The 27,368-nt window shown below is 33.1% G+C and overlaps 1 protein-coding gene across 2 annotated transcripts in view; it reads left to right on the forward strand.

Annotated features, from left to right (window-relative positions):
- The window catches only part of PSMD14 (proteasome 26S subunit, non-ATPase 14), an 85,928-nt gene extending 60,752 nt beyond the window's left edge, over positions 1–25,176 (forward strand). For both annotated transcript variants that reach the window (XM_074363778.1, XM_010971375.3), the window contains 5 exons: positions 2,901–3,008; positions 9,526–9,600; positions 12,861–12,986; positions 22,223–22,285; positions 24,761–25,176. In XM_074363778.1, the coding sequence (XP_074219879.1) occupies positions 2,901–3,008; positions 9,526–9,600; positions 12,861–12,986; positions 22,223–22,285; positions 24,761–24,859 (471 nt within the window). In that variant the 3' untranslated portion in view covers positions 24,860–25,176. The remainder of the gene's footprint in view (positions 1–2,900; positions 3,009–9,525; positions 9,601–12,860; positions 12,987–22,222; positions 22,286–24,760) is intronic.
- Positions 25,177–27,368: the final 2,192 nt, after the last annotated feature.

Consider the following 27,368-nt stretch of genomic DNA (forward strand, 5'->3'; position numbering starts at 1 on the left):
TACTTTAGCTTGGAAGTTTCTGTTATTGCACATTAGGGAGGTAGTTTTTGTGCAGTTTTTTGGCTAAATTACTTTTTGGATTTATAAGACTTAAGCTGAACTGCTTTAATGTATATATACTTTAAAACAAGCTGTAGAAAATTTGTATAGCTCAAAAAAAAAAAAAAGGATTTTCCCCCACCCCCTCCCATACCTTAATTAATCCTTGGGGGTTCTTTGTTCAGTATATTGTATCTGAGATTTCCTTTCTTATCCACTGAGTGACCATTTTGCTGTCATTCTATTGCATCATGCTGTAAATACATAAACATGGAGAAACGCCTTCAGCTTATACACACCTCCAAGTGCTCACTGGGGCTTTTCCTTGAATCTTACTGTGGCATAATTAACACCTTCTTCACCCATTGCTCATTAGTGCACTGGACATTAATGAGTCTATTTTGATAGGTTCTCCAAAGGAGAAACCCACTTATTCTCACAGAGCAAAAAGCAATTATAAAATTGTACAGAAATTAAAATGTAGCCTATATTGCCATATTTATGTTTTTATTGCGTACTAAGTCTAATTTTGGTCTGCAGGTTGTGGAACATGTTAGTTTCCTTAAGACAGTTGCTATAGTGATGGCAGCAAATTCCTTTAATCTTAATGTAAAGTATTCATTTTCTATTGGCTATCATATTGCTACTCAGAAATTGTCAATCTAAGCATGTCATTTCACATGGGCCATCATTTATTAGTTGAACAGTATATTAAATTCTTGAATCTTTGTCTTAATTTTTAATAGAATTCAAAGGTTTTTTATTTCATACTGTTTTTAACTGATTGTGAGATCTGTTTAGCTGGTATTTTCATTTTTTTATGAAGTTTCATAAAAAATAGTCCAGAGAAGTACTACAGAGATTTTTGTGTAAAATAGTTTTGTTTTTCTAGTTTGAAAGCATTCAGTATAAAAAGGCATCTTGTTGTGATATATAATGGAATTTTCATAGATTTGTAGAAGTGGTTTTTTTCTACAAATGATACTGAAATCTTTAAATGGAATCAAAGTATTCTAAAAACAGACCAAAATGATACTTTGCTCTTAAATATTTACTGCTATTGGTTAGGGAGGCACTTCTTAATTTCGTATTTATTTAAGCTGTACATGTATCAAAATGGTCTCTTTTCCCGTCTTTATCCTACATTTTAATTTTATTTTATGTGCTTTTTAGTAGAAAATGTTAGAAAATTTTACTTCATGTTTTTAAAAGTTATTGAAAATATGATAATATCTAATTAAAGCATGTTTGATATTAGTATTTTATTGTTTTGCAGAAAAAATGTGATTAGAAAAAAATTTAAGTATAAGCAAGAAGTGTAAACCTAGGCCATATTTATCTACACATAAATGTGAGAGTGAAGTCTGGATTACAGTTATTGTATAAAAAGAAAAAAGTTTTCATGAACTATTAAATCATGCATGTTCTGGGGATACTTGGTTTTATTTTAAGGCAAGAGGAGTCTTTGGGGAAATTCAGACTGTTAGAAATAAAAGCAAAATTCAAAGTTGATTTTTTTTTTTGGCCTAGTGGAGTAGGCAGAGACCTTAGATTGATTCACTTGTCATAATGCTTTGGCCCAAGTTTGTATTCTTTGGTACTGTTGACCCTTCGTGGTAGCTTTTTAGAAAGGGTAAAGTTTTTTTTTCTTTCTTTAAATCTTGCTCTTTAGCATATAGCATGTAGTAATACTTACTACAGATTTTTCAGACTTGATGACGTTCCAGTTGGCTTAATTTGAAAGTAAATTTTTTTTTAAACTCTTAGTATCTTCAAACAATAATTATACATATGAGAAACAGTCTAGTTGACAATAGTGTTTAAAACAGTGATAAATCTCAGTTGTTTAACACTTTCAAAGGCAAATCTAGAAATAACTATATTATCCTGCTTTAAGATATTTTAATGTGAAGAATGTATTGGGTTTATTCTCTAGGAAATTGATTTAAATTCCCTAAAAGAGGCATCTGTCTTAAGGTCCCCAGTTCTTTACATAAAACATAGCAACATTTAAAAGCTTTAATGAGTCCTTTCAAATCCATAATAATGAACAGAAGAAAGCATTAACATAGTATGTGATTCTTGTTAAAACTCTTAATATGTAAGAGATAGTAGATGATTTATATCATGTAAGAATTTGAAGTTTTTCTGTACTGAAATATTGAATACACATAGCAAAAAGAGGATACTTATTTCTTTACTATCAACTTAGGGCTGTGTTATTCTGTCCCATATTCCTGGCTTAAAAGCATAGATGACCTTGGTTTTCTTGCATTGTGTCTCCTATTCTTGACAGTGGCTTGGATATTTAAGGCCATCAGACAAGGTATAAAGTCTTTTATAGTCACAAGAAGTAAAAGGTATCTGACTAGAAGAGAATACGTGGAGCAAGTGCCTTGCTGGTTGTAATTTTGTTGTCATTTCAAGTACTGAGGTAGTATAATTGATGTGACAGGGCTGGGCTTCAGATGTGGTCCCTTAGCTTGTGCTCACTTTCAGTTTTAGTTTCTCTTTGTCATTCATTTTGATTAGGTAAAATTTAGGTGACAGACATATGCACACCAATGGAGACTGGTGTAAGTTTAGTAATGACGTATTTCAATAATAAAGATGCAAAGTTAGTATTTCCCTTTACTGCTTCATGAAAATTGCAATAATTGGTGTCACCTTACATTACAAGATAGAGGGTGGTGTGCTGATGGCACAGTCAGCAGGAGGTTCTTTTTTTATTAATATTATAATTAAATGATTTTCTGGAAATAGGCCAGAAACAGATGCAAGTTGATCATGCCTTGTCCACTGTTGCTTGGCATCATCACTTGCTTTTAAAAAAGAATTGACCTGACACCTTGTTTTTACAGGTTGTTATTGATGCCTTCAGATTGATCAATGCTAATATGATGGTCTTAGGACATGAACCAAGACAAACAACCTCAAATCTGGGTCACCTAAACAAGCCATCTATCCAGGTAATGCCTATATTTGATACTGTGTTAAAACTGTTTTACATTTTAAAAGCCTGTTATCAATGGACATTTTAAGATCCAATACTTAGCATTTTAATTTGTTTTGCAATTAATTTTTTTTGTGCTTTAAAAGGAGATTATGGGAAGTGTTGCAGAAGTTAGATTTGCTTATATATGAGTCAGCTTTTAGTGAAATTTTTAAACTGTCCTAACATAATTTGAGGACACCTCTTTTGGAATTATAGTGGAGCCTTAATCTTGACAGTACCTTACAGCTTTGTATAGTTAACACTGTGGTAAAGGACTGACAGGAGTTTCAGGAGGAGTGTGTTAGGTATCATCATTGATTGGTTAGTAGACCTTTCTCATAGCAGTAAATAGTGGTAAATTGTTGTATACTTTAAGAGGTCCCCAGAAGGAGTCCTTAAATGGTGTTTAAATTTTTCTACCATTTTTTTTGCTTACTCCCTACTTTTAAAACAAATGATATAAAACATGGTTATATATTGCTTTTTATTAGAATCTATATCTTGTTCTTTCTAATGATGGCAACCACTGTTATTGCAGTTATTCAGACACTTAATATCCTCCTGAGTGATTGTTTCCTTTGTGTCATTCACATGCCTCATTGTTTTTACACAAATCTTTATTATCTGCAAAAATTATTTTAAATGTGTTTTTAAATGCACCACAACCTGTGTTTGTATAGTTAATTGCTTCTCTGAAGATTAATTAAAAGGACAGAGATACCATGTTTGGTTAAATAGAACACATAGGACAGAGACATTATAGTAGCTGTTGCTGCTCTCCTTCTGAAACCTTGCTCTGTCATATGATTGTCTTTGGGGAGTTGTGGCTTTGACAGTTAACCATGGTTAAGCTAGGTTACACTTTGATGACTTTATACTTTTAGATGCTTACATTTTCAGCAGACACTCATCTGAAATCATCAAAGTGAAATTTTGTTTTTTAAAGGATTGAGGTGTGTTGCTTTTGAAAAATTTTTTTACAAGTCAGAGAAGACTGCAAAGTATAATGAGTAAGAAGTAAGCTATCAGTGTTTTTGACTGGGTACAGACAAGTCCATGCTTGCTGTTCCAAGAGAATATATTATTGGACCTGTTTAGCCTGTGATAATGACCTTTCTTTAAAACCCCCATAGCATCATACTGCTTCATTATTTGTTTTGCAAAAGGTTAAGTAGCATCTCATAGTCTAAGATCATTTTGATTACTGCATGGTATGTTTTTGCCAGAAGTTTTTACTAATTGCATGTCAGCAGCCACCTGTTGCAGATTTCGTCTTTTAAATTTAAACACTGCTTTTTAACCTTAAAAATTGAGTATAATAAAATAATTAAAATGTTTCTTTCTGTATCAGTCCAGTTTGTATTTTTTACCTTATAATCTTGTAATTTAAAATAGACCTTAAGAAGGAGGTTCCAAACCCAAGTTAAAAGGACCTGTGTATATAACAGCTATAGCATCGTTGTTTATTTCATTTTAGTTTGTTTTGCCTTCTAGTTAAAAATCTGTAAATATATTTATTTCACAGTTTGTCTAGCGCCTATCAGTAAGACATCTATCTGGGTGCTTTACAGTTTTAAGACAATTCCAATACTAAAACACTCAAATGGGATCAAGCCAAAAAGTGACAGAACAAAGCTACACCTTAAAACAGTTTTTTAGTTTTTTAAGATAAGCTAGAAGGAATGCAACCCAGAAGAACCTGAAGTGTTAAGATGTGTTAAGAAATTGAATTTTAAGATGTGTTAGCAGGATCTTTACCTCAGGGATTAGAAAGACCATGCCTTTTATTTTAAAGGAAAATCAGTTCATGTTAAGAGAGGTCTTCTTTCTAAACCAAATTATAAGTAGTAGGGATAGAAACCTGACAGGTACCATGAGCACTCATGCTTGGGGTAACTAATGCTTTTCAACACTGATTTTTTTTTTTTTCACTCTTATACTTAAAATACGTTGTGGAAAAATACTAGGATTATATTATAGACTACTATTTAATATATTGAGAAAAGTTCAAAATATGTTAAGAAAAAGATCATAACATAGGATACACAAGTTCTCCTCTTTGAAAACATATCTTCTATAAACTGTGCCTATTATTTACACCAACATGTTAGTATTGATTACCTTTAGGTAGTAGGATTATGGATTTTTTTTTTCTTGTTTTTCGTTCTTCCTATTTCTTAAACTTTCTACAGTGAAATATATTCTACTTTTAGAAAATGTTATGTTTAAAGTACTGATAACAGTGTTGAAGTATTTGCTACAAGACAAAGCTAGTAGACAAGGTTTATATGAACTTTCATCTTTTAAATAAGAGAAGCCATTAATAATCCTCGTAGAGAGGGAAAAGTATAATGCTTATACTACAGACTTTTATTTTAATATATGAGGCTTTTATTACTTTGTACCTGAAACATTTAACCATTATTGTCAAGTGTATAGGATTGAGAGTTAGCAAGCATTTATCTTAGTAGCTACAGATGTTAAACTATTCCACTAAAAATTGTTCAATGACATTTCAGATCCTTAAGGGCCACAGTATATATGAAGACTGGTTGTCAATTGCATGGACATTTAGTGAATGTTAATGCATATATACTAGGGTTGTGAGCCCCTAAGTGTAGCCCTGTGTACAGTTGCATTGTCTAACAGAGTTAAACTATTTGAAAAGCATTGTTTTCAGTAGTTATTAAATAGTTATGAAACAGTTGCACTGGAGGGAACCATTGTGGTCATTTTGTAGGTAAGAAGACATACCCAGAAAGTTTATTATTTGCCTAGGTTATCCAGTGAGTTGATACAGGACCTAATACATAACCAGAGCTATTCTTTTATTCTATACTTGGAATTTTAATTAATTAATTTCAGCATAGATATATGTATACAATTCAAAATTCAGAAGATATGAAAAGGTATTTAGCAAAAACTCTTTTCTTTTGTTATCTGCAACCCAGTTCTCCACTCTAGAGGGAACAAAGCACATGTTTTGTTTCTTTTCAGGGTTATTATATTTATAAATAAAAAGAAAGCTTCATGTTAAAGTATAATTTAATGGATGATACCTAGCACCACATTTGTTTTATCAATTGTAAAACAATTCCAGACAGACAGGTTTATCTTTACATCTAAATAAATACGGCTTTTTAAGAGCATGAAACTTTTTTAACCTATCAAGAATCTATAAATAGGTTATTACATACTTCATAAGCTCTGTGTTTTAAAATATGCCTGCTTTTCCACAGCAGTGAGTGAACAGAAGTATAACTTCTGACCTTTTCTCAGTAGTCTGGGCAGTGCCAATGAAGTATGATTAGGATTGGTTTTAGTTACTTCTAAGTATGTTTTAAGTATTTATTTAGTCGTTTAAGTGGTTAAGAAGCTACTTAAGTTAAAGTATCTTATTTTAGGAACTATTGTCAGCAATCCCTCTACAGAAAATGTGGCTCTACACAGTTTCATCCAACCTGGTAACTGACTGCCTCTCATGAACTGCCTATATTTTTATTCCATAGTTTCTACTATCTTTGCTTATACATCGCTGCAGTTCTAAGTTTATTACTTTTCTTTCTCACTCTTACTTATACTTTAGTGGTTTAGCCAATCTTGAACATTCATTAGGATTAGGTACCTATTTTCCCAAAGATATTTCTAATACTTAAGTTTAATAATTCATATGAGTGAATGAATACAGAATATATCAATAATTCAAATGGTGGTTGATTTTGAAGTTTATTTCACAGTAATGATTATTTGCATACTTTTTAAGAAATTTGTCATACCAACAAAATTATAGAGCTCTACTCTAAGGATTAATTTAAAGAAACATAGAGATAACATCAGTGGATTGTCATAACTCTGCTTTGTCTAGTTCCTCCTTCAAACCATTCTTTATCTAGAATAAATAGCATTTTAGACCGATACAGAGTACCAACCTAGGTAGAACTCCTTGTTTTAAAGGGCGGCAGCCTGCGAACAAAGAAAACAGGGTCAGGATATCCAAGAAGCAAATAAGCTAAGTCCTGTTAGTAAATTCAGAATGTGTTTTCGTAGAAATAGTGCTGGAAAGGGGCTAGCTTCCCAGGTCAGCCACTGAAAGCTTATTTATCCCACAATATATAATGCTGTAGAACAGGGAACCATGCTTTGCAGATTTCAAACAGTCCGTGAATGAGCTTCAGGACAATATCCTGTTTAATGAAGAATTGCCTAAATTTTCCTAAGTTCGTCATATGTTTTTTAAGTATAAATTTACAACTTAAGTATTGATATTTTAAGAAATTTCCTGGTTATATAACTTCTTTATCTGCCTGATATACTATGGCATTTGCTAGTATGTTATGTTTAATTTGCAGTTTGACCCTTTCAGAAAGCTAGTCTCCCCCTTGTAAAGCTAATCTTATATTTGGTCTATGCTGCCACAACTTGTAATTCAATGTCAGCTAGACTGGTTAGTTCAAAAGAATTTATTTTTCACTAAGCTAAATAAAAGATGCTGTGCTTTTTGGGCTCATGGGAAGAGGTCTCTACATGGCCAGTTTATGTGTGATTTGGGATGAATGCGCTGGGGGTACACAGCAGATAAGTAAGTGAATTTGGAAGATGGCTTAAGGATATCATTTGATTTAAATTTTATTTATTTTGTTATTGTCCCTGCTAATCTTTCATGCTGCTCGTGTTAGTTTTACTACTTTTAACTGAATAATGTAATTGAAAATCAAATAGGTAGTGCCTTCAAATTGCAAACGGTGTATTTCAGCAGTACAGTCAGTCTCTGAAATGTGGACTTGTCTGTGGGCTCATCTGGCTGGCCATACCTGTTATTAGCTTTATGTCCACTATGTAGAATTATATAGTTGGAGCACTGCACAAAGGCACTTGGATTAGAGGACAGTTAGCACCTGAAATCTAACCTGAGTTCCACTCTCCAACCGGGCTGTGTCTGCTTAGAGGATTGGGTACCTTTTTCTAATTCTTCTACCCAGAGGATGTAAGATTAAGGGAGGCACTGATTAGTTCTACTTTTTTATCTGCACAGTAGTATAGCATTTCTGTGCACTGAAATTTAATTAATTGCTCTTGATTATTATTGTAATGAATGAGGACTTAATAGATATTGTTAGTACTTTAATGTTGTGTATCAGCTGTTTTATTATAGCGAATGTTAAGAATATAAGAAGGGATTGTTTCAGTACATATCTAAAATGGTTTATTATTTGGTGGAGTGATTTTTGCTAGCAAAGTTTAAAAATAAAGACTATGCTTTGTTTTTGTCCTGGTCCTTAAAGTACAAAGATTTAATCCAAGAATTCCCTAAAATACATTATAGCATAGTATGGTCAAAACAAAACAAAAAAACATGGGCTTTGGAGCCAGAAAGACTTGGGTTCAAATCCCAGCTTTGCCTTTTACTAGGTATAAACTAGTAAAAAATTGAGACTTGTGTCTTATTTCCTCATCTGTCAAAATACAGATGGAACCACCCTACCTTACTGGATTGTTGTGAAGATTAGAAGACTTACTATGTAAAGCACATGCCAGGTGCTCTTTAAATGTTTCCTTCCACTCCTTTTTCTATTTCAACACCTTAAGACTACACTATAAAAATCTCAATTATTAGACAGTGTGGTGGTTGTTTTGTTTATCATTTTAAGATTCCTGAGCTTTTTTGTTTTTATACTTGAAAATATGTCCGATGTGTATTTCTGTACTGGAATGTCTTAGGCTGATACAGCAGTCCGCAGAAACTGTTCTGAACCTCATTTGAATCTCTTGCTAGAGTTAGATATTTGAGCAGTTGTGAATGGATTACAGCACATGAAGAGAAATTGTTTCTTAACAGAGGTATGCCATTAGCTTAAATTTTTATTATGATTTTCCTGTTTATCTTGGCGATCAATTGCAGTGGAAAAAGTTCTGCTTGCTGAGATTGCCTGTCACTGGGTAAGAGCATGAGCTAAATAGACCCAGTAAGAATAAACTCCATTTTGTTAATTTGGAGACATGTGCAGACACAATCATTTTAATATATTAGAGCTGAATTAAGAAAAGGGAAATTTCATATTAATGTTATGTGTGAAGGAACTAAGTATATTATTATGACTTTTTAGGCTTTTCTTTTGAAATAACGAAGGCAAATCATAAAATCAGACTTAATAAATTATGTGTTATTTATAAATTATGGATAATTAATTTATGAGTTTGATCATGATAAGGTCTAACTGTCTCTCTGACTCTGCGCAAGGCTACTAAAACTGCTAAATTTGTGCTGCTCTGTATCATGCTTTAAAGAATGTGTGCCCCATATCTCTAAACCTCACTTCTAAACTTGTAGCTGAGAAAAAAATAATTTAATCTTTATTTAGGATTAAAAAGCCACTTTTAGACAATGGTAAAGGTATTGTCTGCAGGATATGTGAACAGTTTTAAACAGTAGTATTTATTTTACTAGATGAAAAATATTAATCAGTCCTTTTTCTAATCATTTATCTATATAGGCATTAATTCATGGACTAAACAGACATTATTATTCCATTACTATTAACTATCGGAAAAATGAACTGGAACAGAAGGTAAGCTTAAATCTTTATCTTAGAGGAAAAGAATTTTTTTTCCAAATAATTTAAACTATTCCTTGGTATATTTGAATTTGAGTTATTGACCTCTTTCATTAATGTGTTCAAGTATTTTTTCATTCATGATGAATTGCAACATAAAATAAAGGAATATTGAATATTTTATTGTACATATTGAAAGACATTTTACCTTATTAATAAGTGCTAAAGCAGAAGAGGAAGTAGGAAACAAATATTCCAGTTTGGTTTTATGATAAATTATAAAAATCTTTCTTCTAATTCTGTGATTTTTCTCATTATTTTATCTTATCCAATAAAATGGCTGTTTGTTACTAAGTTACTAAGTAGCTTCCCAAGTTTTAAAGGAATAAATTAGACTGTAATTGTATAGTGCTTTAAAAAGCCATGGTTACCTTAGATAAACTAAAGGTGAATCAAGAGGGAAATGCATTTTGAGAGATTTCAGATATTTAGATCTAAATTCTTCTACCTTTTTATACCAGGCAATTTTCTAATTTGATTACTTTAAAACTACCTGGCATCTTGGTGGATTAGTATTCTTTTGTTTCTACTATTTTAGGATTATCTCAAGTACAGTTTTTCTCTCAACTAATTCAAAATATTTAAGTCTGCATATTGCTTTTTGAAATTACAATCTGAACTGCTTTTTTTCCTTTACTATTACAAGTAGTCATTCTCCAAATGAGCTTCTTGTATTTCTCTCTGAGAAAGACTTAAAAAAAATTTTGTACTATTTGACAGCCAGTAAGTTTTGATTTCTACATCTACTCTGAAGCTCAAACATGATAAGCAATCGGTAGTAAACAAGACCTTTCTTACTAGTTGAAACTGTTCCACACAAAGTTAACCTTAGAAGGAGATTCTAGTGCATAGGGTGTGTGGGAGGTGGAATAAGTTGGGCTCTCCATACTACTCCCACTTTCAACCTGATCACCTCCATTTTCAATCTTATTTACATATTGTGGGGGAGGATGTGCTGTATAAGATTTTCTAAAGTTTGATAAACCATTGTTTCAAAAGTTCAAAGCCACCAGTAAGGTTCTAGGTACTTGAGCACAGTTTTGAGTGAGGAGCTACAGGGGACCAGTTCTTCCTTGGACTGAGGGGATACAGAGCCACACAGCTCTCTTCCAGCTGCTTGCTTTTGTCCCAAAGTTTATGTCTGCTGTGGTGGATTTAGCTGACAGCTTGATACATTTTCAATACTTATTTTAATTTTATGCAGAATAGGTACAGGCCATGAAAAAGGGCACCAGTCATACACAAACTGAAAAATTCATTCAGATATATAAATATTTTTATCAGTCTGATAACTGACCCAGCTATTTGGAAATATCCATCTAATTACATCAACTTTTTCTCTTTTTCCTTTTTTCTCTTATGGTACCCCATGAACTTAGCTACCATTCTTGGTGTAAAAAAACCATACACATAAATACTTACATAATTTAATGTTATATTTATGTTCTCAGTATAGCTTAGTTCAGGTGCTTTCTTGATACCAAAAGCCCTGCCTTTACTCTTATCTCACCAACCTGTATACTTAACCCAAGTCTTACCTGAGGGTCCCAGTGGAATCCTTGTTCGGGCATGGTAGGATTATCCTGCTGCTCTGTGGGAACTTCCTTTGTTTGCTTTTGAAGTGCAGAAAAATTCAGTTGTCAACATTTAATTATAGGTAGCTTTATAGCATAGATAGTTGTAGCTGCACCAAAATTTCCTGACGATGTATTTTCTAAAACACTATCAGTGTCGAGAAGATGGGAAACAATCAAAGAAATTGGAGTTACTTGTGTATTGGAATGTCTTGTGTAGCATTTTCCCAGTTTTTTTTCCCCCTCAAACTACTCTTGCCTCTCTGGGCCCTAGGAGGGGAATGGGGAATTTGGAACTTTGTGTCTTGAAAACTCTCATAGGTGATTTTGCCATGCAGCTTATTCCCCAGCATAAGAAAAACTTTGTACTGCTTTTATGTGCAAATCTCTAAACAAGTGATTTTTCTTCTCTTTCTCTTTTTTAATTGAAACATAGTTAGTTTACAATGTTAATTTCTGATGTACAGCATAGTAGTTCAGTCATACATGTACATACATATATTCATAAGTAATTTTTCTAAACTAAATTCATACATGTCCTTTTGTGTCTTCAGATCCTCAAGGCTTATGGGTCTCATTTAAAGTATACTGGTTCTGATAGCAAAAGAACAACTGTACTTCTGTAGCCTCCATTTTTTATCAATCATTTAGAAAACTCTTCTTTTTCAACGATAGTCCTCAACTGAAGAACATTATGAGTAGGACTTTAAGAAAAACTGTCTTAAGACTCCAAACATGAAAAGTTACAAACTTCTAAGAATATGTACTCAAAACTAGGAGTCCAGATGGAGAAACAGTGAGCTAAGGTGTCACAAACAGGATCTGACCCCAATTTGCTGATGTGATTGCAAACTGGATGAATCTGTGATTTCCTTTCCAGTTTTGTGACTTTTCATTCTGATATAAAGAAGTTTTAATTTTTAAAATTATAGGTATAATATTAGAATTTGAAGGAGACTTAGAGATTATCTGATACAAGCCTTCAATTCACAGATATGTAAACAGGGACTCAGAAAGATTGATACACAGTCATTCAGTAAATGGGCCATTTACTTCCTTGGCATTTGAAAGCTGGGCTATATAAACTATTAGAAATACTGTGTGTAACGTAGTAGTTTTACTCAATAGATATTTATTATCAAATATGATTAGATTGTGATCTAGATTCTAGAATCTAGACCTTGGTGATCTTAAAATAAACAGACCAAAGTCCTTGCCTGTTGATTTCTCTTTAGTGAGAGAGAAATGCACTAAACAGGAGACAGAAATTTCAGGTGTTGATAGTGTTATAAAAATAATAAAGCAGGTTAAGGAAGGAACGATGGTTAGATACTGTGAGGTGGCTTTTTTATATAGCATGGTGAGGAGTGGCATTTATCTCTTAAGTGAGAAAAGTAAGCTATATAAAGATAAGGAAAATAGCCTTTTAGGCAGAGGGACAGCAAATGCAAAGGCCACGGGCTTGGAGTATTCCTTAGACTTTATTAATGTAAATTTAGGAGAATTCTTATTAGAGTTTATTTAAATTAATAAGATTAAATTTAAATTCATTAATTCCAAAAGTTTTTTGTTGTGTCTCGAGACAAGTGAAGGAAATTTTCTCAACATGGAGAAATAATTACATTGCTTTATATTTTTTAGATGTTGCTAAATTTGCATAAGAAGAGTTGGATGGAAGGTTTGACACTTCAGGACTACAGTGAACACTGTAAACACAATGAATCAGTTGTAAAAGAGATGTTGGAATTAGCCAAGAATTACAATAAGGTAAAAACTTACTTTCAACATTTATTTCTTATAATCTTTGGAATATATGTGATTAGATGTCAGACATTGTATAAATACAGTATAGTTTGAAATAGAGTGGCCTATTTTATAGATCAGATAATAAATATTTTAAGCTTTACAGGCTATCTGGTCTGTCGCAACTACTCAACTCTGCCATTATAGTGTAAGAAATAGCCACAGACAGTACGTAAAGGGATGAGTGAGGCTGTGTAGTAAAACATGATTTCCTAAAACAGGCAGCTGGCTAGATTTGGCCCATGACCTATAGTTTGCCAACCCCTGTTGCAGACCACGTGAAATAGTTCCACATTTGAAATTGCTTCGTTAATCAGAGAACTTTTTCTTACAAGGGAAGGGGAACATGGAGATGTGAACAACAGCATTTAATACTTGATACATATAACTTATTTTATGGACTTGTCTGTTTTTCATTTAATACATGTTTATTGAAAACTTGCTGTGTGCCAGGCACTGGGAATATGGTAAGAAACAAGACCTGTCCTCACAGAATTTATTTTTCTGGTAGGGGAAACAAAGTAAGCAGATAAACATAACATAATACGTAAAATACATAACATAGTAATAGTGTTGTGAAGAAAATAAACAGGATGATGTAAAGACGAGTACTAAGGGAGAGTACTTTATATGAGGTTGTTAAAAAAGTTGTGTTTTTCAGAATCTCCTGAAAATCTTTATTGTATGCTTAAGTATATGTGGCCATTATAATGTTTTGTTCATAGATTTATGTTCTTTTACAATTCTGAAATTAAGAGAATACTTGAGCTGTGACTAAAATGTATCTTCTATATTGTATCAGTTTCGTAGGGCTGCCACCACAAACTACCATAAAATGGGTGTCTTAAAACAATAAATTTACTCCAAAGAAGTCCAAAATCAAGGTATTGGCAGGGCAGTGCTCCCTATGAAGCCTTTAGAGGAGGAGCCTTGTTTTTCTTTTCCAGCTTCTGTTAGTCCCAGGCATTCCTTGGTTTGTGGCAGCATAACTCTAATCTCTAACGAGGGTTAGGATTTCAGTGTCTTTTGAGGGGGGACGTGGTTTCAACTTTTTGGACCAAAACCCACATAAAGAATAGATTTTATGTTTTGACCTAGGACATGCAAATGTTTATGAATGTGAGTATATATAATTGCAACAAAAGTTTCACAAAACAATATTTACCCTTATAACAAGTGATTTTTTTTTCTCATTTGAACTCAGTTTCACTCTGTTTCAGTTATATACACATATAGTATATACATAGACATATAGCTTACAGCCTATTAATGGGTTGAAAAACCTGCAATTTGTGAAGCATATATACATATTATACAATGTCATGATTACAAATATTGAATATCTCCTGTATAACTTGCAGTGGAAAACAGGGATCTTGCCTTTATTTATAGGAAAATAGGGGCAGTAAGAGTAGTTCATAACCAGAGTACTAGGCCAAAATTGATGTGTTCCATAACACCTTAGTATTCAACTTGTCCACAGACCAGCTGCATTAGTATCACCTGGGATCTTGTTAGAAACGTGGGCTCTCAGACCAACTAGATAAAAATCTACATTTTAACAAGACATATGTTAGAAGTTGGAGAACACTGCCATAGAGAAGTCCATGTGAGGTCCTGTAGAAGTTCAGAGACTTTTGCTTTCAACTGGGAGAGACCCAGGATGCAGTCTTAGGGAGTAATAACATTTGAATTAGACCTTAAAGCAAGAATAAGATTTGGACATACAGAGGAATGTTACCCTAGGCCAGCTAAACATCATGAGCAAAGACTAGGAGACAGAAAATGTAAGGGCATCTTTAGGAAACTGTTTGACTAGAGTACATAAGAAGGGTGTACATAAAAGGGTGAGTAGTGGGGAGTAAAGTTTTTTAAGTCAAGTAACAGGGTTCGGAAAATCAAGATAGAATTATTTTTTATCAAGGGCATGATATACCTAGGACTTGACTTTAGAAACATAATTTGACAATGGTATGGAAGAAAGTGTTGTAAGGGAGATTTGAAGTGGAGATTCTGTTTAGGAGGAGCTTGCTCCCAAATAAAAGATACTAGGTGTCTGTCTGGATTACTGCAGTGGCAGTGGGAAGGGAGACTTCAGTAGGCAAATAAAATAAAGCATGGTGCCAGGTGGATAGATGAAGTGAAGGAAGAAGGAGGAATTAAAAGATGAATTAAATGTTTCCTGCCTCGGTGACTGGAAGTATCTTGGTACCATTAACATTTCCAATTTAAGTAGAAGTGCAAAGATGGAGAAAGGAGATAAAGAGTTCTGTATTCAACAAGCAGTTTTCTATGTGGGACTAAACATTAATGGCAGGGGCTAGAGCTTTTGGAGGCAGTTAAAAATAATATTGCTTGTCACACCAAAGAAGTATCATTTCTCTTTTTAAATTATACACATTTTACAAAATAAATATTAGCCAAGAGACAGTGTATAAAATTTTCCAAGTGTAACAACAAGTCGTTCAAGAGAATTGGGCTTTGAAAAAATGTTGATGGGCCCATATAAACTAAATTACAGCAGAATTAGGTTTGACTTTGAAGACCATGCTGATTTACAAGTAGTGTTCCAACTGGAAATCCCCACTGGTTCTAGATTGTAGGTATATATATAGAGAGAGAAAGAGAGATTTATCTTTCTAGTATATGTTTTCTAGTATATGTTTTCATGCTGTGGAGACTAAAGAGAAAGCATTAATTTATTGTATTTAAAACAGTAAACCTTTTATAAATTAAAAAGTTATGACTTAAGTTATTCAGCAGACTGTAGGAATGGTTTTCATTTTTCTGTAGCATTACAAGTTTAAGTAAATTCTTATTGGTACCACTGCCAGGAAATAACCTATTTATGGTTACTGCTGCCCATCCACAGAAGTTTTTCCTATTTTACAGTTTTAAAAAATTCTCTGTAGTACTCAAAAACTTGTAAGGTTTGGTTATAAAATGAAAACAATGTGTAAGCTGTGATATGAAGGAGTCCAAATTTGGGACTGTAATTCCCTCTGTGATTGAAAGAGAATGCGGTGGAGTTTTTAGTAACACTTAAAATATAAAAAGAAAGGCCCATACTACTAGTTTTTCATAGTATTCTTTTTAATTGGTTGGTGTTTTAAACTAAGGTAATTACTGTTAGGTGCCAGTTAGCTCCTAAAGTGAAAGAAGGTTAGAAAAAAAGTTAAATTCTTTTATCCCATTTTCTAATTTCAGATCTGAAGTCCATGCAGAGATTCTGCATGATTATTAGTCATTGATTTCTCTAATTACTGAACTTCAGCACCCACAACTCTTTTGTTCCAAATCTCCTAATTTTTTCATGCCAAGATGCATCAGTTTTTTAATATTGATAATATTTGGATATTTGTGAATGAATATGCCAGTGAAAAAATGAATTGTAAGACTATTTTAAGAATAGCATAGAAACATAAAATTTTGCCTTGTTTTCAAATAGGTAGCCCTATAAATTCAGAGATCTGACAGTTTACTTTTTAAGTAGAAATACTGTCTACTTAGTAACCTGAAAAATGTTTGGATACATCTTTCACGTAATTTCATATAAAATATGTAATATATAACTACAGTTGGTTTACCACAGTAATTAAATGTCTTGTTTTGTGCTAGTGCAGTAAGATAAGAGAAACAAAATGCGATATAAATATTGGGAAAACCAGGCCAGATTATCATTATTTAAGTATGATAGAATATATTTGCAATCAAACATAGAAATGCATGAGACTAAACTAGAAAACTAAGAACTGCGATTATTGAGAATTGTGTAGGTTACAGTAACCATGCAGTTATATAGGCTGAAACCAATTGAAAAATATAAAAGGCAAATCAGTTCACAGTAGCATCCAAAATTACAAAATACTTAGGAATAGCTACTATTAAAAATATAAATATATGAATATGTATATGACTTGAATAATAATAAAAACCTTTGTGAATAAATTCCCTTGTTTCCAAAAAGAAAGACTCAATATTTGTAAAGCTGCAGTTGAGCTTCCCAAAGGTTTAGTGCTGGTAAGAATATCAGTGAGTTTTGAAATTTTTGAAAACTTAACAGTAAAGTTTATCTGCAATAAAAATAACATTTATTGAGTGCTTATTAAGAGTCAGATTGGGAGGAAATATTTGTACCTATAACACAGAAATGGCTAGTATCCAAAATGCATAATAGACAAAGAATTCCTATAAAATAATTTAAAAAAACAATAATAAATTGGACAACAGAGTTGAAAAATTCACTGAAGACAAATGGCATATAAACATGAAAGAAGTTTAGTCTTATTAAGTAATCAAAGAAAATAATTAAAAGTATAAGTAGATTTTTTTCCTTTTCAAATTAAAAAATGGTTTGGAAAAATGCACCACTAGTGTGGAAATAAAGTGATATATGACATTTCTGAAGGCCATCTCCCAGTTTTATTTTTCAGTTTTAAAAGTGCATATAACTCTTTAGGCCAACATGTTCTCTTTTAAGGATTTATTATGAAGAATGAAATTCTACAAGTGCCAACTTAGAGAAATATTTACAACTTGCTGTTAGGTGTGAAAAACTAAATTGTGTAACAATATGAAAAGTGCCTACTATGTTATCTTCCCTCCATTTTCAATGATACCTCTCTGTCTCACATATATCTCAACCTATTCTGTTGTTAACAGTGTCACCTCCAAGGTGGAAGGTAGGGGAATATTATACTTTATGTAAATCCTGGATTATTTGCAGTTTTTTCACTAAGCAATTGTTATTTATATCTAAGATTGTGTTAGCTTAAGTAACAATGGCTTAAGCAAGGTAGAAATGTACATCTCTTGCAATTTGAGGCCAGTATGAAGCTTTGAAATTATTGCAGATCCAGATATCTCCCATCTTTTGATCACTTTCCTTGTATTGGCTTCCATCCTTTAGAGCTCATGATTCAAGGTGATTGCTAAAGCTTTAGCCATCCCCATCTGAGTTCCAAGCAACAGGGAAAAATGATGGGCAGAGGAGGGATACCTACCAGCTACACCAGTTTCTTTTCAGGATCCTTTCCATAAGTCCCCATAGCACTTCTGATTATATCTCATTGGCAGAACTTGGTCAAATGGACATACTTTGCTTTGGGAAAGGCTATATAATGTAGTCTTTTACCTGGGAGCATTGCTGCTTTTAATAAAATCAGGATTATATTACAGAAGAAGAAGAAGGAGATGTATATTGGGTAGGCAACTAGTAGTAGACTCTGCCATAGAAAATTTTTTTAACTAGCTGAACTACAATTTCTGTTATACATACACATGCTTGTATGGGAACACACACACACACACGATCTTTATCTTTTATCTCTATTTTATATAATTACATTTAAAATTTGATTCTTTATAATGTTTTTAAAAAGAATTTTTGCTGTTCAGAGGACACTTAATAAATTACAGATTTGGCTTTATTCAGGATGTGTCATTAAAAAGTAATGATTTCTCAAATTGCCGTGAATGTTGCTTCGAGGTCTTTGGAGACAGGTAGGACTATGTTTAAGTCACAGTTTCATTGCTTATTGGCTGTGTGGCTATGTGTGTCCCCATCATTCCTCTGCACACTCCTTTTTTGTATATTTCATTCTGCGTTGTAAGTTGGGATTTAGAGGCAGGTAAAGTAAAGCGCAAATGTGAGCTTCTTGAAGAGCCGGAGCTGTCTTACTCTTTGTGAGCACTTAATAGTTACTTACTGAGTATGTAAAATGATGAAAATTCTACTGTTGAGAACATGCATAGAGTGTACTGGAGTGTTATAAGCTATTCCAAAAGAGAAGTTAGAAAAAAAAATTATAGTAGAAGTATTGCTGGAATTAACATATAGGAGATAGTGCCTAATTTCTTTATGTAAAATGTAGATTAACTACTTAAGGATTCAGTAAATTAATATGTATGTTAATGTTTAATAATGATGGTTATAGGAAATCCAGTTTTATTGTTCTCCATATTCATACCTTTAATACTTTCTCAGATAGTTTTCTAATTGTTTTATGTTTGTTTTTGCTTTCCTAAGTATATTTTATAAAAGCCATTTTTTAAACTTACTCTCTATCCCTATACTTAACCCATAATGTGATTTTCAGTTATAGTCAATACATTGACTTTTTATAAAAATCAAGAAAGAAGTAAAATGCCTTATCTTACATTCATTAGCAGTCATACAGAGATTGTTTAATTGTGGCAAAAATTACTGTATAGGTGATTTTAGAAAGCATGTGCTTAAATGGGAGCATGGCGTGTTACAGAGTGAACACAGTTAACATGTCAAAGGGAAAAAAAGAAGCCTGAGGAATGGAATAAATATGAAGAAGTACAAAGTGGAATAAGAGACATGGTGTCTATAAAAGCAGAGGTTTAAAGATTAGAAAAGGGATATCGGAAAAGGTGTTCAGAAAGTTCAAGTAAACTGAGTTCATTTGAATTTACCTGGTGGAGATCCTTAAAAGAGTATTAATGAAGTGCTAAGGATCTAACCCATGTTTGTTAAAGGGTAGATAAAATGGTAGAATTTGAAAGACAGGTTTTTCATTTGAGAAATTTGACCATTACCAGAAAAAAGAATGAGGTTAATGGGTTTGGTAAAGCCTCTTTAAGATAGGGGGCACATCTGAGGGGATTTTGGTAACATAACAGACCAAATTCTGGGAATTTCTTAGAACTGTGCAGACCGTGCGTGATGGGATAGCCATATGGGGGTCTTTGTTGATAAACTGTTAAAACGTTTCTAGTGCGAATAGCCACAAACATTTTCAGTGCTTTTTTGTTGGTTGAGTAAACCGAAGAGCACGGATGCAAAAGCAAAATTTGATGCCAAATCACAGAAGTTGCCATAAACACAGAAGTTTCCCTAGTGAGGACACTGCCTGTGCCTGAATTTCATTTGTTTCTGCTGATACCATTTCTTAATTTTTCCTGGTGACTAGCCAGATTAGACCTATGAATGAAGACAAACTGGTCTTTCCCAGATGGTAAATGAGATAAAGGTAACTTAGGTAGATGGAGAACATATTTAGGGATTTGATGATCTGATCTGATCTGGTGTATCTCAGAATGTAAGAGATGTGCTTACTCTTTTGTCATGGGGGTTTGCAACCTTAGTATATGCCTAAATCTACAGCTGCTCCTCATTTTCCAGATGGCATCTATGGCTGGGAGTACTTTTTACCATCTGTACTTCTCAAAGAGTTTGTGAACTCTCTCTTTTAATTATTGGAAGAACTAATTGGTGAAGTGGTTAGATGATATAAAAGATTTTTTAAATTGAGTTAGAGCTTTTATAATTCTATTTAACCTTTTATGTAAGATCAGTGTTCTAAATGGTTTTTTACTTTCATCGCTGCATATCTGCCATCTTTGACATTTGAAATGCTAAAATACTCCATAATAACTATTTTGTACATGGATTGGTATTTTGAGCCAAATTCCAACACTTACCTCCTTCCAGTAAAGTACAATTTGTTGGCATGTGCATAGAACAACTAACACTGAATGGATATAGAGTACAAACTTATGTGAATTGTTCCATTCATCTAATATGTTTTCAAGTCAGTAAGGTATAGGGTCATGATTTGTAAAAGTAATTTAGAAAAACTTTTTATGTGTTACCAATGTTTCCATATAGGTGAAACACTGAGATAGTGGGAGAAGCAATGTCCCAATTAGGAGATACTTGTTTAACTAGCTGAGAATAAGAGAAGTGACATCTGACTCTGAACATACTCTCTGTCTAGGGAATTCTAGATTTGGAGTGTTATTAACTTATTTTTCCTTCTCTCACTTTTTGAGTCATCAATGTATTTCCTATTGATGTGTTGTAAATAAATATCCTGTAATAAGCAGTAGATACAATACTTATTCACCATCTTTTCTCTTTAGGCAGGATCTACTGGGGAAAATTCTCTAGATAGTTTGTCCATTTATAAAATTAGATACTTGCCATCTTTGCTCATTTTCAAGTTCTCTGTTTACAAAACTATTAAGAAGGTGTGAAATGCAGCCAAACTTCCCAGTTTATGGGAAATGTCTGATGATTGCATTTCCTACATGTTCATTGTTCACACATGAAGAAATTTGGCAGCTGGGAGATTATTAAGTTTAGAGTATCCAAATCTAACCCACACTGGGATTTTGGTTTCCTGCTTTCTGCCCCTATTATCTCACCCTCTTTTGTAACCATATTGTGGTAAGTGTTGTGGTATTATTTCTTAAGATTGGTGATCCTTACGTTTTCTTCATTTTCCATTTATCAAATGCTGTGAATAAATCATAGACCAGGAATCCACCTGATACAGAATGCTTCAGGCAATAGCATATCCAAAACTATTAGAAGGAGGTTCCTTAAACTCAGAGTTTTCAATAAAGAGGTTTTGTGGTGCCATTATTGGGAAAGAGAGCAATGGTGGTAGCTAATCTAAATGCCTTAATTATTTCAGAATTATTCTGCTAGAAAGGTAGTTTATATATATGGTTTTGGTTGATTTTATTTCATTTGGCTTTTAATTCAAGTAATTTTTTGATGTTGAAAATTTCCAATTACTCTATTTCTTCATGGTTATTAAAGATCATTCATATGGAGAAGTGAGTTTTTTCAGACACATGTATTACTTTTAGAGATCTTAAATACGTGAAGGTATTAAGGGAGAAAACTATATGATTTGGTAAGTGGATCAAAAGTCAGCAGGTCCTTTGATCCTGAGTGTTACTGATAGTTAGATCCTGGGTACGTATACGTTTGGTTGACAAGGAACACAGGAGACAAGGATACAGGAAGTTGGGGGAGAACCATAGTGAAAGGAGGAAAAGAAAAAAAGACAGAGTAGGACTAGCTAGCACTACAGTGCCATAAGCTGCTGCCTTAGATTCTTCTGTCCTCTAGTTTAGCCATCCCCTAGAGAGTTCCGTAACAGTTTGCAAATGGTTAATACTTCCATTTGGTGGTCCAATTTGATATTTTCAATGTCTTTTACAAATTTCTTAAGTCTGTTTTCAAAATGATGGTGGTAATAGTTTTAATTACCCTGAGGCTGTTCTGAAGATCAGCAAAATTTTGCTTTTTTATTCAATAAATTATTTGAATAAAAGGTTCTGAGAATGAAAATCATGGTCATCATTATCTTTGGTGATTACTCTGTGTGGCAAAAGTAAATTTAGAATTTGAAACTCTGTCCTTTGTGTTTCATTCACAGGCTGTAGAAGAAGAAGATAAGATGACACCTGAACAGCTGGCAATAAAGAATGTTGGCAAGCAGGTGAGGTGTACTGCAATAGGTTATGCAGTCGCATAGTAACATGCTCTTGTAGAGTAAAAACTATTTTGGAGCCTGTATGATATTTTTTCCCTGTCTGTTCACTCTACATTTTTCTTCTGTCATGTAAATGTGATGCTAATTTTAAAGGTTACTGAATTATTTGATGTCACATTCTCTTTGCCATCTACAGAGAAGTAAATCACAAATATACCTGTGAGACACTATCTTTAGTGAAAATAAGGAAATTGGGAAACTTGTGTCCTGAGTTAATTTTTCAAGAAGTATGTTTACTATTTTTGAAATAATGTTATCCATGATGATAATAGAATGGTAGGTTTATTTCATATGTAACAGTTTTTTAAATATGATTTTTCAATATGTAGGTAAAGGTCTTGAGAAAGCTTAGAGCCCTGTTAGTTTATATTGAGTGAAGGGAGGGTTTTAACTATTTGCTCCTCCACTTTTCCAAGATGAAATATATATTTTAGTTCCTATTTTCTGAGGGATGAGGGGAACACACCAACCAATTAAAAGAATCTACAGATTAATTAGACTGTTTTTTAAAGAATGTTGATTACATTTTTTCATTTCATGGAACATGGTTATCATATTGCTGATGTTGGCAGAATCTTGATATTTCAGATGCAAGACACTAAGCTGTCTTTGCTTTCAGCCATCCTACCATATGCTCTGATCCCATCACATCTCACAAGCTATGGAGGTTTGGGCCAGGACCATACTTGGATGGGAAATCTCTAAGAATCACCCAGCTGCCACAAGAAGTAATGTAGATAACTGAGGGAGTGTATTACCAATTTACTGCAAAGCCAGCTACTCCAGTAGAGCAGTAGGGGCAAAGGTCTGACTTAAATATCATAATTGGTAAGATCAAATCTCACTCTTTTCTGAGTATTATAATTAAAAAACAACAGGAACCCTCCCAAACCAAAATGAAATACAGTTCATCTTATTCTCCTGTCCTATGCGATAGTCACCCTGCTTGTCTTTTCCCACTACTTATCTTAGTCTAATATGTAATATTAGATCACCAGCTTGGAGCCTAGCACTTTATAGCATTCTGTAACAATTTTTTGAATAAATGATTCTGACGCTATAGTTTCTTGGTGTAGATTTTACTTAATAGTTAGCAGCAAATAAAAGAAGTAAATTAAAATAAAAGTGAAACTGAGAAGTATATAATTGGCAAAGTTTATTATCATCAGAATTATTTTTTAAAATGTGGGACTTTCACTAGTTTGACCTACTGCATGGCAAAAGCAAAACTGTCTATGATGGAATCAGATCAGTATCTTTTTCTCCTGCCAGTCTTTCTTATAGTCTCTTTCACCTAAAATGCCCTAAGGCTTATTTCTGAGATAAAGAAAATTTAATATTAGTGGCTAATTATTTAAATTATTTGTAGCATGTTGTATCTCTGGGTTTTTTTGTTTTTGTTTTTGTTTTTGTTTTTTTAAAGAAGTCATGCACATTGAAATTGTAGTTTAGGAAAAAGAATAGCCAAGAAAGAATTTCAGTGGTGAACATTTGTTTAAAGTTAAAAATGTTGGTATTTTAGCCATACATATAAGAAAATAATGCTTTAATTGAAAGGTTTTTATTGTGTGCAATATATATCCTTTATTTCAAAGCTTTGTAATTTAGCCAAAATATTTCTATCAGTGCGGCCTTAAACTTAAATATATAATAAGCATTTAAATCTAGCTTTCTTTGTTTTAATGCAATTTTAAGCCTTGTTTTTAACTCAGATATTTCAAATAGAGATTTGATCATTTTTAAGTTAAAGGATTGTACCTATATACTTTTTTATGATATATTTTTTCAAAATAGCTACATGAAATATTTCTTCTTAACATTTTAGAATTGATCCAAATTGTATTAAATTTTTAAACTACTAGCAGTGACTTTTGGTCCAAGAATATTTCTTGAATCATTTAAAGCACTATTCCTGAAATATTAAAATTAGATAGGAATTAACTTAAAATTACAGAGGAAGTAATGAGAATTTACATTGAACTCTTACCTCTTGGTATGTCTTTGAGTAAAGTATCCCCTTAGACATTCAATATATGTGCATGGCAGAAAATATACACACATAATCAGGCTTATGCACACATATAAAATGCTTATGCTTTTTTAAAAAATCAAATGATTTTTAACTATATAGAATACTTTGTTACTCTATAATTTCTGCTGTGGAGTTACAACATTGTGTGCACCAGTCTTTCATTGTGTAATCTATTATTTTATCAGCTACTTAACATTTTAGCAGATTTAGAAATCCTGAAAAATGTAACAATATATTAGGAAAGTTAAATTGTAAAATATATATAAATTTAGGTTTGGCCTTTTTTTAAAATCAGTTTCATCAGCTACTGAAAAAAATCTAAATAATTCGCCTACCGGTAATATGGTTCTTTTTTCTTTTTCTTTCTTTATTCTTTCTTTTTTTTTTAGGACCCCAAACGTCATTTGGAGGAACATGTGGATGTACTTATGACTTCAAATATTGTCCAGTGTTTAGCAGCTATGTTGGATACTGTTGTATTTAAATAAAGCAATGCAAAAAGCTATTAGTGATACTTTCAGTATATATTTCTCTATTGTTCATAATTCTCAAAATCAAGGGACCTCTGAAGGTGTATTTGGTTAAATGTAAGACATCTGGCATCATTTGCAGCACTGTAACACCTTCAGTCTCCGTTGTGCAATTACTTCTGTTTCTTTAGTCAGGGTCCTTGCAGATTCCAAAGTTGTATAAGAATACATCAAAGTGGACAAATTTTGTTAAGATCCCATTTAATATTTGAAGAAATCAGTAACACAAATATATTTTGATTGTTGCTTACAAAATAAAATAAATTTACAATCTATGTCTCCTGAGGTCTTTTTGGCACGGGGTGGAATTGACAGAATAACATTTGACAGTGCTCTAGAAATCTCACACAAGGATATGTTTCCCTTTGCAGTTTAAAATACCACAAAAAACATCAGCGTGATAACAAAACTTCACAAATGTAAAATGACTGCCATTAATGAGTGGCTACCTCATTAGTGAGTAATCCAGAAAAAATGTTGACATATTTTATTAAAACTATTTGTCACAATTTAATATTGTAAACTCAATATCTTGTTAACATATTATACTTTCAGTATTTCAGAGGAGTATATTTAAGAAGAAAAGGGAGGGAATTTAAATTTAGACTTTCATCATTTTTTTAAAGGGTACATTCCCCCAACAGTGCTGAGATTGTCTGGGAATTGCCTCCTGCAAACTTCACTAAACTTTTAGCTAAGACAGCCCATACAAGCTTTATAATGTCTTCAAAGCAAAACAAGAAAAGTAGCCATAATGTGAGTTTAATATGAGAACATAAGTAATAATTTTGTCATTGTTTTCTCTCATATTTTTAAAATTAACTTAGAAGTATCCAGGTTTCTGATAAAGACAAAAATTTGACTAACAGCAGTTTTCATAGATGACCTCCTCCCTCAACCTGTTTCTAACCTGATGTACGTAAGTAACTGCCCTCGTTAATATTCACTCATGGTACGGCACCATACTGGGTACAACAAGGAACGTGCTAAATGTATGGAGACAAATGAAGATTTAATTCTTGTCTCTACCTTTTGTGAAAATATAGTAAGAATGTCTGTACAGCTTCATTAAAGGAGGAATTTACTTGGGGGCTTAGCCTCTGCTCGAGGTGGTATGAATAATGTGGTAAACCAAATTACTATCCTGTTTGAACAATTCTAGGCTCTTCTTGGTTGCCTAATGGAAAGTTACTAGAAACTAAAAGTGGAAATGGCTTAAATTCCCACTGTGTTTCACAGTCTTTTCTTTTTTTTTTTTTTTTGGTGGAATAAGAGGTATTCTGAGCATTCTTACTTGCCCTGTGGTTTCTTCTTATAAATACACATATAGTGATGGTATATTTTATGTAGGACATATAATATGTATTAATATAATTTTTAGGATTACAGCAGCTAACCACTTAAAATATAAGCGTTGAAGTTAGTAGTAGTTTTCCTTTTGCCTGATTTAAACTTGTGTAAAAGCTGGGTTTTTTTTAATACATGATTTTTCCCTTTACATAAATAAGGTTCTGTGACTTCATTCACGGATACTGTTCATTAGAGCTAGTCAAGATTTTTTTGTACAATATGCCCACCGAAGGCCTCAGTAATCCAAGGACTATTTTCAGCATTCCATTTGAAACTATTTTTTCTTTTTTTCTCCTTCACGTTAGTCTCCTGAAAAATATCCCGAGTGAATCCAGTGACCATGAAGGCTTACACCATGCCTGCCTTTTGCTCCTCTTTGATCACCTCATCTTCCTGCACTTCCTAGAGTCACATACCACATTCTTCCACTTGCCACTTGGTTCATGTTGGAGACATTCCCAATTTCAAAACCTTACCAAAATCCCTCCTAGCAAAAACCTACATTTTTGTAGATTTGGAGTCCAGTCAAAATTAGGAAGCCCCAAGAAGAGACTCAATGAACACACTTGTCTTGGAATGTACAGCTATTTTAGCAGCAGCCTGGTAGCCTAGGCCCGCTTAAGCTTTGAAACATTTAATCACAAGCTCAAAAGCCATTTCAGGTTTCTCTGTGTGTGTGTGTGTGCCCGCGCACGGGCGTGTGCTTATTTAAGCATCTTTACCCATCTATGCAACGCTAAAGCTGCACTAGAACAAAAACTCTTGCTTGCCTCTAATACAGAGATGTCCCGGTGTCCTCTTAAGACTAGTATGGGGGCATTGAAATCTCCAGCCTTACTATTTAGTGTGATCTGCCTGGACCAAGAGCACCAGGGTCTTCTGGGAGCTCATTATGTATATAGACCTACTGCATCAGAATCAAGAATACTTGTGTGGTTCATATGCACTTTAAAGTTTGAGAAGCCCTGCTCTACATAAGTATGGTTCAAGAAAAAATGTGCTGATCCTGTGATCCTGACAAAAACCTTAGTTTCCCTTCCTAAGCATATATGAATTAAAGGTGTAGCCTATATATGAGGAATCACTGAATTCAGTGCTGATGATCTTAGTGAGAGTG

This window comes from Camelus bactrianus, chromosome 5 (genome assembly GCF_048773025.1).
Source record: "Camelus bactrianus isolate YW-2024 breed Bactrian camel chromosome 5, ASM4877302v1, whole genome shotgun sequence".
NCBI lineage: Eukaryota > Metazoa > Chordata > Mammalia > Artiodactyla > Camelidae > Camelus > Camelus bactrianus.